Here is a 12119-nt window from a genome sequence, read left to right as displayed (position 1 = left end):
TTTCGGTCCAATCACTCAATTATTGTAGTTGCTTTTTTCCTCTCTAGATGGGACGTCATTTTAGACTCGTTTTTCTCGGCTGTTCTATGTTGTGCATTAAGTTTACAATTTTTTTTTCGAATTTTCCCTTCAAGTTTTTTTCTCTCCTTCCCCTCGGTGGTTAGGGCAAACTTTTTCCTCTAAGCAGACGAGGCGGTGTGACAGCTCCCTGAAAATGGAATAAGATGTGCAGGCTGGCGACTGAGATCCTCTAAGTCACCTAAATTTATAGTGACTGGCATGTGAGTCCACCAAGTCACCGAACTTTGCAGTGGTTGACATGTGGGTCCACATGCCAGGCACTTCAAAAACCAGGTGACGTAAGCTAGAGAATCTCTGTCCACAGGCCGGCAGATGCACGCACACTCAAAGTGTGTTTGTTGATATCACAGACATAGTTATGGAAAATAGGAATTTACTCTTGAAATTTTCATGAAAAAACATATTAACCAGTCAGTGGCGGAGCTACAAATACAAAGTTGGGCGGGCCGGACTGAAACTGACCTTAAGTCTAGGCTGCAATCTTGTAGTGCTCCGTGTTCATGGGCTGATCCTATGTATAGTTTTGAAATTTTGCTAAAAGTCTGGGCGGGCGATGGCCTATTCGGCCACAACATAGCTCCGCCAGTGCGAGTCATGCTCTATATGAAATTGGCAAAAGATAGGTTACCATATGGAAAGCTACAATATAATTTTAAATTGTAGTGCAGAAAAATATGGTTATTATTATTATTAATATTGATTTGTAAAAAATAAATATAAATGCGTACTTGGCAGGCCAGATGTCTGGCTAGCTCTACTCTAGCTCATGTGTGCAAGCAAGGTGACATGATTAGATAGACCAATAATTCCTACCTCCATTTATAATAAGAAAACTACGGGTGATTGAGCAATATTATTCAACATGCTGTTGACCATTTTTGTTTTTGTTTTTGAGATAGCTCACCACTCATGTCAAGTGGTATGGTGTTGACCATTTGAGCATCCAATTGGACCGATCTCCACGCCACAAACAAATAATTTGCCCTGTCCACATGTAATCCTCTCCATTCATAAATAAATGGTGTGAACCCGTTCGTGAACATGAGAAACATCCTTAAACCCGCAAATTAAGCTATAACATCATCTTAAATGCGCATCATAACATTTCACAAACCCCTCCATGAGATAAAATGAATTTTTGTGTCTAAAAAAAGTAGCCAGATAAAGATAAGCTAGAAAATCATTCAGTTGAGAAATCAAGCCGACCATGCAATCTGCTGTCAAAAAAACCCCCGACCTTGCAATCTATCCTATTAAAATCTTTTTGAAAAAAAAATGCGATCATATCAAGATATCATGCATGGACGAGCCCTTGCAAAGAATCATGCATGTACGATCCATGAACATCCAGCTAGAATTTGGTGGTTAGACATGGACAAGATCCATGCAGAGACACACAGTCCAAATTCGATATGGGACAAGATTGTACGTACACATGCAAGGTGGTAAATTTGATGTGGCCGGTCAATCCATTTGGATTAACTGTCAGTGGATCGATATATTGTGGTAACTATAATATGAAATATCGGTATATCACATCAAGTGAGGATAAAATTCATCTTTCAACTCAGGTAAAAAAAAAACCAGGTAGGATGAATGTACCAGTCACAAAAGAAACAAATGGCAAAATGCTGACCGATTTGGCCTGGCGGACGGCGCATGCGTATGCATGCATCCAGGTTAAGGTCACTTCGATCTGAACCAGCGACATCCTCTGCTGGTAGGTGGCCACAGGTCCATAGACATGATCGATCGATCGAGCCAGGCAGCCAGCAGCAAACTACTCCCTCCGTTCCTAAATATTTGTCTTTCTAGACATTTCAAATGACTACTACATACGGATGTATGTAGACATATTTTAGATTGTAGATTCATTCATTTTGCTCCGTATGTAGTCACTTGTTGAAATGCCTAGAAAGACAAGTATTTAGGAACGAAGGGAGTAATTGACAGATGCCCGCAAAAAAAAAACTAATTGACAGATGAAAATTGGTAGAGAGGGTATGTTGTTGACTGAAGAGAAAATGAGCTACTTGGCAACTGCAAATTCAAAAAATAAAATGATAGGAGTGAAAGGAGTTTGCGGCGTGGCATCAGGCTAGTCTGTTCAAGAGCATCTACAACTGGACCCCACACGCGTCCAAATGTGTGGGCGGGTTGCCCCGTCACTGCCTCGACAGAAAAACCGCACCCAACCGCACGCCCCGTATCCAGCCCAAATGCCTGGATTGACGGCACTTTTCATATTTAACCCATATATAGGATGGATATGAGACATCCAGACGTGCCTGCCACGTCGGACTGACAACTAGGGCCCATGCCTATTTGCCCATATTCGCTCCTCCTTGTCCAGTCAGTCGTCTCCTCATCTCCGTTGGCCCTCGTCCACACATGCACCACTGGAGTTCTGTCATCACCCCAAACCTAGGCCTTCGCCACCGGAGACCGCAACCCACACCGCTATCGACTAGGCCGCAACCGGTCAAGGACGCCGCCACCGGACGCTGGCCCAGTACGTCCAACTCCCCCATATATACACCTCATGCTCAACGTGTTCGACGAAGTGTGGAAGCCAGATTTTTATTCTTTCGGTCATTATTTATAGGTCAAGTACCCTATGCATACTTGGCAGGCCAGATGTCTGGCTAGCTGCAGCTCATGTCTACATGCAAGGTGACATGATTAGATATACACCAATAATTACTACCTCAATTAATAATTAGAAAACTATGGGTGGTTGATGAATTAATTATTAATATTATTTACATGGTCTGGTTGTAGATGCTCTTGCACCAGGAAATTAAGCTATAACATGTCTTAAATGCACTTGCGATTACATTTCGCAAACCCCTTCATGAGGTAAAATGAATTTTCATGTCTCAAAAAATAGCCAGATAAAGATTGGATAGAAAATTAATTAGTTGAGGAATCAAGCCGACCATGTAAGATATCCCATGAAGATATTTTCGGGAAAAAAATGCTATCCTATCAAGATATCATGCGTGTATGATCCATGAACATCCAGCTAGAATTTATTGGTTAGATATGGACAAGGTGCATGCAGAGACACACATTACAAAATTTGATATGAGACAAGATTGTACGTACACATGCAAGGTGGTAAATTTGATGTGGCCGGTCGATCCATTGGGATTAATTGTTAGTGGATCGATATATTGTGGTAACTAGAATAAATATCGGTAAATCACGTCGGGTGTGGATAAAATTCATCTTTCATGTAGGATGGATGTACCAATCACGAATGAAACAAAAGGCAAAATATTGATCGATTTGGCCTAGCACGGTGCATGTCCATGTAAGGTCACTTCGATCTGAATTGGCCACGCACTCTGCTGATAGGCGGACAGAGGTCCATAGACATGATCGATCGATCCATCTGACAGCAAACTAGTAATTGATTGATGGAGATTAATAGAATGTGCATGTTGTTGACTGAAGAGAAAATGAGCTACTTGACAACTGCAAATTCGAAAAATAGAAGGGTAGGCTTGGCAGTTAGTGCTACAAAAAAAGTGAAAGGAGTTTGCGGAGTGGCGTCAGGCTGGTCTGTTAAAGACCAACGTCTTTCCTTTTGGGTTGCCGGTAGAGACTGACGACTAGTACGTTTAACTGTTTAGGCGGCGACATCCTTGTATATTGGTTTGGGTTGTAGTCTTCCTGGTGTTATAGTTGGCCTTCTGGCGGGTCATATCCTTAAGAAAGATCCCACTAGCACAAAATAAAAGATCATAAATTGTTTAAAAGTTGATACTAATATTTAAGCCTAGTTTGGTAATTGGTAGCACAACTTTTTAAAAACCATACTACTATTTTTCCGGTTTAACAAACCATACTAGGAATTTTATTCTAGATGGTACGTCATTTTAGACTCTGCTTGCGGCTGTTTTGTGTTCCTAACGAATCGTGAGCATTAAGTTTAACATGATAGACACCTAGCAAAAAAAAAAAAAACGAGTGACAGGAGTTTGTGGCATGGCGTCGGGCTGGTTTGTTCAAGACCGACCTCTTTCCTTGTGACATTAGTGCCTGTTCGTTTACAAATCGGGACTAGTGTGTCTCACGTAAAGTAGTTTTTCTACTAGTGATAATAGAGAGGAAATCATTATGCATGTTTGCATGTTGAGGTGGTCTTTTTCCATGCACATCGCATGCTGAGGTGATGCACTTGCTTGTTGAGAGAAATAGGCTAGTGAGGGACTAGGTATTAAGATATACTTCCTCCGTTCCAAAATAGATGACTCAACTTTATACTAACTTCCAGTTAGTATAAAGTTGAGTCATCTATTTTGGAACGGAGGGAATGGAATATAAGTAAATTATGAATATAAAACATGTCCTTTCTCTTCCATTCCCTTACTTATACGAGGAGAAATGAAGTTAGTGATCTGCTAAAATTTCTAGAGACAAGCATAGATTGAGCAAGAAAATGGAGCAACATATAAACACAATTTAAGTTTAGTAAGGCAAGCGACATGCATATTTACTTCTATCTCAGAAGGCCGTGCACTATCAATCTTGCTGCCCTATTGACGTTTCCAGAAGGCGTATTCCACGGCAAAAAAAAAAAAAATCACGGCTGAGCAACCAGGGCCCTCCTATAAGTTAGAAAAATTGGAAAATGCCTTGGGCCCCATCAGAAGGAGGGTACAACATACAAAATATATACGTAATCACTATATAATTACCTCTCATTGAAAAAATATTAAAGGTGTTAAAAAATTCTATTTGTAAGCGCAAGTCTACACATAGACCAATAGCATGTATTAATGAAAAACAAACCAATCTGACTGCGATAGTATGGTTGTGAGAGACTAAAAGGAGCTTTTATATGGAGCCTATCAATAATCAATTTACAGAATAGATAAATCCCAAACGTTCGATTTTTAAGCATGCTAATCCGAACTATTTTCATGGCAACTTTAGTTAGGGCGATGTTGACAAACATGGTAATTTTCCGACAAAAATTGAACTGGAACAAAGTTGCCATGTGTTAACAACTAAAGCTGCCACCTCGCAGCAACTAAAGTTGCCATCAAAAAACATTCAGGGTGACTGCTTAAATTCCGAACGTTCGGGACTTATTGAGGTCCTCAATTTAATGTATGTGAAAGTCAAATTGAGATCATTTTTATGGTAGTTGTGAATTATTATATGCAATGTATTTAATTCCCAGTAAAAGCATGCACAATATTTCACTGAACCTAAATTCCAAGACCTATTTACCAATGGCACAACTTATACCCCAAAATTTTATGCAAAAACAATTACCTAATAATAGTACACTGGAAACCACTATTAAGATATTTGATGGACGATATGATTTAGAGCTATAAACTGTATTGATATTTAAATACATTGAGGCACATGTATATACACATGAATACATTCATATATACACTGCATGATTTAGGCAATCGTCAAAATTCAGTTCAAACAACTTTTTTATTAGAATTTCTTTTTTAAAAATGCAGAAACAAATTTATCAATATATACATCAGAACTATATTAAAAATAATATTAAATACTATTCATCAATGTTATTACCTGGTTTATTATGCCAACTATGTAATTGAAAAGGACATTCATTATGAGAGTAGTATAATAACAAATACATGCTACCACAAATTATCGAGCCGAAACGATGTACAACTATTTTAGCAATTTAAACAAGAGTAAACTAAATCTAGTAAACCATATGACACCCACAAATTATGAGATAGCTAGCACACACTCCTACCCGTATCAAGAACACAAGAAAATAACATATTAATAAATAGTCCGATCAACAACCAAAAATCTATAATAAAACTCGATTAACCAAACAAGTAATCTAACTCCACTACGGAATTGCTACAACCATATAAAACATTTTCTCTATTGTGGTCAAGATCAAACGATGAACAAAAGTGATGGAAATATGACCATGACCTACGGTTTATGCGACGGATAGCATCAACGCGACCAACGATAAAAATAGGAGGAACCATGATGTTTAGGAGATAACTAGAGTGATATTTTGAAGGTGCACAAAAGGAATTGGATAGAAGCTCACCGAGCACGACGAATCGATCCGACGAACTTGATGAACAGTGTAGACGAACATACTGAATTCTTCGCGTGTGATCGACGGGACATGTTCCTTCTTTCCTGAATGGAACCATGGTGTGCAGGGGAACCTTCTGGCGCAAGGGCATGGATGGAGATGGTCCGAGTCACCGGGATCGAAACCTTGCATCCATGGAGCTTCAAAAGTTCAGTGAGGGTTCTTGGGCAGAGGAGGAAGAGAGAGGGCATGACGACTGATGGGAATGAGAAAGGAGATCGTGGTGGACGTGTAGGGTATCTTCAAAACTGAAAACGATTGAGATTTATGGGAGTTGAGGGGAGGGCATGAGAGTGGCTGAACGTTTCTTCTTCTCTGTAATGTGTGCGCCTACATGTGGGTGGAGGAAGAAGAAAGCGCTTGTGGTGGAAGAGGAAGTGGAGGCGCATGATAAGCCTCTCCGTTTTGGAAACCGATGGGTTTATGGAATTAAGGAAGGTAGCAATTCCTTGTGTCCTTTCCTTTTCTACATGTATGTGACTGTTGATGTTTTCCTGTTGTTGTGAACGTAGAAAGAAAGGAGAAGAGGGAGGGAGCAACTAGATAACGAGCGCTCCTTCGAGAGCTTCGCAACGATCAGCGCCACTTGACGCGCTCTCAGTCATTTTTGCCACATGTCGCGCTCTGGATGCTTTCTTCGGAATTTTTTTTTCGCACGCGTTTTCAGCATTTTAAACGGTTTTTTCTGGGTTTTTTCGACATTTTGGTTTTCCCCTGGTCTATCTTAGCTTTTCGATCAAAAAAAATTTGAATTTTTTTACGCGAAAAAATGCGTTTTCTTTTATTTTCCTTTCGCGAAAGTCACGGTTTTTTTTCCGCGAGAGGCACGGTTGTGCTTTAGCGAGAGTCACGGCCGTGCCTTTCGGAAACGAAAAAAAATGCGTTTTCTATTTTTTTTCTTTCGTGAGAGTCACGGTTTTGCTTCCACGAAGAGGCACGGTTGTGCTTTTGCGAGAGTCACGGCCGTGCCTCTCAGAAAAGGGACAAACAAAACGCGTTTTCCATTTTTTTCGTGAGAGTCACGGTTTTGCTTCCGCGATAAGTACAGTTGTGCTTTCGCAAAAGTCACGACCGTGCCTCTAGGAAAGAGAAAAACAAAACGCGTTTTCTGTTTTTTTTCTTTAGTGAGTCACGATTTTGCTTCCGCGAGAGGCACGATTGTGCTTTCGTGAAAGTCACGGCCGTGCCTCTAGGAAAGGAAATAAAATACACGTTTTCTGTTTTTTTTCTTTCGCGAGAGTCACGGTTTTGCTTTCGCGATAGGCACGGTCGTGCCTTCGCGAGAGTCACGGCCGTGCCTCTTCGGAAACGAAAAAAAACACGTTTTTTGTTTTTTTTTTCCTTTCACGAGAGTCACGGTTGTGATTTCGCGAGAGGCACAGGCGTGCCTCTTTCAGAAAGGGAGAAAAACCATGCTCCCGGTTCGGTTTTTCCTCCCGGGTTTTTTCTGAAAAAAAAGTTCATCAAAACTTATCAACATGGGATCTAGTTTTGAAAATCTCGACGCGAGGAATCCAATGGTGAAAACGGTTTGAGATTTGGACGCACGGTTTGAGAGATAAAACGTTTTGAATAAACGGATCTACGAAAAAAGGAAAACTCCCAGGTTGCGACAAGTGGCGCGCTGCTTGTGCGCCACTTGTCGTGACCTAAAAAAATGAAGTGTTCTTTGCAACGAATACTCCTTAATTAGTGATTTCGAAAGAGGGATTCGCTCGGGAGAGATGGGCCAGTTTGGCCAGCCCATGAGAAAGGAGGGGAGGAGAAAAAATAGATGGGCTAAGCCCATGCGACTTAGACAGGAAAAAAAAACAGTGACTCAACCCAGGGAAGAGAAGGCACGATGTTGAACAAATGGAATTTCGCCTAGAGTTTGAAACAGGAAAAACAGATTGATTTTCCTCTTGGGAAAATTTAGAGAAGGAAAGAAGCTCAAACAAATATCAAACGGATTCACAAAAACCAAAGTAAATTCAAAGGTGTATATTTAAATATGCCAAGGAAGAGAAATAAAGCCCGACTAAAAGAAAAGAAGTAAACTCAAATTTTAATTTAGGTTCACATTAGTTCAATTTAAATCCATTAAATTATAAAATTCTGATTTAAGCTTGGTTAACAACTAAAACAAATGAAATTTTCTCGCCCTGATTTTTGGAAAAAAATTTCTTAACCATTCCAAGAATCGGGATGTTACAGATAGTTATATGATGTGATGATAGACACAAGTCAGTTTGACACCTTACATTACTACTGTATATGGCAGGGCAATCGGTGATACACCTTACATAGGACAATCAACGAGTGAGAGATACACCTTTTCCTTCACAAGCAACGACCAAGCAACAGTAACCTCCACGGTGGCGCCACCATCACCAACTGGACAAGTAAGTGTCTTTGTTTGACACTTCTGAACAGGAAAGTCAATACTATCCTTCCGAGCAATATGGCGGCCAGACTTGCCATAAGATTCAATGCTCACTCTCAGTGTCCCATATGATTCTATGGAAATCACTTTCCTTGACAAATGAAGGTACCCATCTGATCCTCTACGCATTCCTTTACCACGGTGATCAAACAGCACAACTTGCCTACAAGTGGTGTCATTGGAACATATCGGAGCAGCAGAAGACCACGAGCAAACAACTCGGCATCCATACTTAAAAGGCCAAGGCCCTTCGGTAACACGTACACCCATGATGGTAGCTTGGAGTGATCTATCAAGCTGGTCAAGGGTTACCTCAGTTGTACAGCTCTGGTTGGAGAGCAAAAAGGTCCGTCCATCACCACCATCAGTGACGCTGGCCAAGGAAGAGAAAAAAGCATCTGTACTGCCGTAACGCTCTCTACAGCTGATCAATGTTTGGGACTGCGCTCCATCGGTTACTTGAAGTTCAACTTCAAAGTCAATATGTCCCGAAACAACAATGGCACGAGACGGACCAGTCAAGCATAAGTAAGGATCCTGCAAGGCATTATACCATCATTGTAAACACCTAATCGTAATGCACTACAAAGTCAAATGAAAATGAGCAAAAAACTGAATAGAGTACATACTTGTTCATTGAGTTCTTGGTAGTTAAACTCTGACCGAGAGAATAAAATGTTGCGGTTGTGATCCACAGTGTCTCGAGCAGCAATCACACCGTACACTCTGAGTGGCCAGTTCAAGCCTCTTAAATCCTTTATCTTGACTGAATAGATCTGCAGAGTAGTACCGGCGACAGCAGCAGGGGAATGGATGCCACCAGGTGTGTAGTGTGTAAATTGCATAGGGCTCAATATGGCTGCAGCACAAAAAACAAGCGTCAGATGTCAGAATTCTAATATGAATAAGCAAATAAAGTAAGCATTGCTGAAACTACTGCCCAGAATTCTAATATGTACAGACCCCTACATTGCTGAAACTACTGCCCAGATTTACTACCAAACACGGTTGACACGGTCACAAACCATATGCCACCTCTTCTTCATCCCCTTCAAACACCCACGCATCATCGCCCCTGCCTCTCACGTAAGGCCCTCCCCGGCGCCCCTCACTTGCTGCCCAACCGTTGTCTACTTTGTGTGTTGCACTATGCGCAAAGAAATCAGTCAAGGTGCAGGCTTGAGTAAAGAGAGATGCAGGCTTGAGTTTACTACCATCTATTAATGTTGCATACAGTATTTCCAATCAATTCGTGATTATAAAATTCTGCTTTATCCATAAAGGGAGAGGGCTGTAAGTCTAAGATTCGAATTACTGAGGTGATTTCCACGGACAACTGGTGGCACAGAAATTCCAAGGATTGCTGGAAAAAAGAAGGTTTAAGCAGAGGGAGACACTTATAAGTGTCCGTGCTGTCCCGTTACTACACCAGCCCCAAGGTATCACAGTGTTACAATTGATAACTTTTTTTTCAGTCAATTATTCAAAAGTACACAACCCACCTGACAGTTTTATCATGGCAGGCACAAAATATCTGTAAATGCGACAAGACAGCGATCCTAAAGATCGAATGGATTCAGCATTTGCACAATTTGCATTTATCATGGCAGGCGCAAAATATCTGTAGATGCGACAAAACGGCGACCCTAAAGATCCAATGGATTCAAACATTTGCGCAATTAAAATGTGAGGACAACAGCGAGAAATAATCACAGGAAAGGAAGCATCTATTTGTGGCAACCTCTATGTGTCAAGCTGGGCACAAGCCATCTGAGTTACCTAAAGTTGGTGGGTAAACAGTTTATTTTTGTGGCTTCCCCAACAGATAATTCTCTGGATGCTGAATGACCATTTCTTCCAAGTGGACTCAACTGAGACAGTGTCCAGGTGGGCAACCAATGCAACAGTTACAGATTTTCCACCTGAGAGCTCTAACACTGCTACTCCTCCACTTACAGAGGATCCGTACACCGAGATAGCAAAGTGCTTCTAAGGTGTAATCATATTATTTGCAAGCAATAACAGGAGGTCATATTCGTAACATGGCTTTTTTTTGGGGGGGGGGGGGGGGGGGGGAATATTGGTGACAGGGCGGCAGACACAAAGCAATACTACTAAAGGCAAGAAACATAAAGGATGTTGGACTACCAAGAGAATGAACTTGTCAAAGATAACGATGATCCATCGAGTCTATTATAAATGCAATTTTAATTTCATGTCTTCTTACTGATATTTCTTTATGATAATATATAATTGAGAAATGAAGAAGCATTGTGGTACATGAAAATAAATATTACCAATACTAGCAGATACAAGGAGAAAGGCAGTTACTTACTTGTATCCATAAATCTACCGCAACGTCCGATCCTGCTGCCCCACACGTCTTCCCAGTATGTCCGGTCATAGGCGAGAAATTGTTGCTCGATGTCCATCCTTTCCTTGAGATACTCCATTGTGGATTCGTCCTTGTCCTGCTCCTCCTCTTCAACCTTCGCGACCTCATACTTTTTCTCCTCATCCTCCTCCATAACTAACTGGGACAATGTGTTGTGGTAATTATTTGGAAACTGAGAATACTTGGTGAAAAGACTCAACAAGTCGAAGGAAAGATCCTCCTCCTCTTGCACCTGCATCGTCTCCGGGTGCTGGTCCGTATTGAATTCCTTGGAGATGAGCATGTCTAATCTGGCAGCTGTACTGTGCAGCTCGCTGGCCTTGTACAAGCAGATGGACCCTGGAGAATCAGATTTGTTGAGAAAATCCAACATAGATAGCATCCGATGGCCCACGTCCTCCATGGCTTGGAGCATTGAGTTGAGGTAGTCTGCAAGGTCTTGTTCCCCATCATCCCTAGCTGCAGGGTATGGCTGTCTCCGCCATGTTTTTTGAGAATCCACTTGTTTCCAGAGAGAAAACGTGGGTGTAATAGAGACAAGCAAGTCTTTGCGCTCCCTCTCCGTGGAGATGAGCTCCTTTACCAGGGTTTGGTGCTTCCTTGAAAACGTCTCCTTCATCTCATCCCTCTCCATGGCCGGCTCCTTGCTGGAATCCCCCTCCATCTGCGTCCCCTTGCTGATTCCCAATTGGGGATCCATCATACTTATGAGGGACCTATCTGTGCCTATCTCATCGCCAGAATCGGAATCAGAATCCCTCTCAATCTCCGGCTCCTTGATGGAATCCGTCTCGGTCCCCTTCAGTAACTCGATTTCTATGTTGTTGAGTACCATCTCCAGATCCCTCAGCATCTCCTTCCTCTGCCGCGGATTCTTGTCAAAATGCCGCACCGTCCCCTCACCCTCCTGAGACAACTCAAACCTGAGTCTCTCATACTCCTTGGTGAGTTTCTTAAGCTCCTTCCTGAGTTTCTCATCCTGGTCCTTGCCGGAGTCGATCGCAGTCCCCTACCCGGACTCGATCTCCGTCTTCTTGGATAGTTCCTTCTCCTTCCTCATCTGCTTCTTTTTGAGTTTGCTCTGCTCTCCTCTC

General features: G+C 41.7%; 1 protein-coding gene across 1 annotated transcript; it reads right to left on the bottom strand.

Moving 5' to 3' along the window:
* Positions 1-8405: 8405 nt before the first annotated feature.
* Positions 8406-11878, bottom strand: LOC125534640 (uncharacterized). Its single transcript, XM_048697809.2, has 3 exons — positions 10966-11878; positions 9260-9489; positions 8406-9167 (listed from the first exon to the last, which is right to left on the bottom strand). Exons 1-3 carry the CDS (start codon positions 11876-11878, stop codon positions 8487-8489), a joined length of 1824 nt encoding a protein of 607 aa, XP_048553766.2. The 3' UTR covers positions 8406-8486.
* Between the last annotated feature and the right edge of the window lie 241 nt (positions 11879-12119).

This window comes from Triticum urartu, chromosome 2A, assembly GCF_056163025.1.
Source record: "Triticum urartu cultivar PI428250 chromosome 2A, HENAU_Tu73, whole genome shotgun sequence".
Classification (NCBI taxonomy): Eukaryota; Viridiplantae; Streptophyta; class Magnoliopsida; order Poales; family Poaceae; genus Triticum; species Triticum urartu.
The sequence above is the reverse complement of the archived record's forward strand: the minus strand, read 5'-3'. Positions and strand labels throughout refer to the sequence as shown.

Excerpts from the sequence above, each read along its gene's own strand:
- LOC125534640 (XM_048697809.2), bottom strand. The coding sequence starts at position 11,878 with ATGCTGAGGGATCTGGAGATGGTACTCAACAACATAGAAATCGAGTTA. Across the intron at positions 9,490-10,965 it reads CGGTAGATTTATGGATACAA|CCATATTGAGCCCTATGCAA; the intron begins GTAAGTAACTGC and ends TTTGTGCTGCAG. Across the intron at positions 9,168-9,259 it reads ACCAAGAACTCAATGAACAA|GATCCTTACTTATGCTTGAC; the intron begins GTATGTACTCTA and ends AATGCCTTGCAG.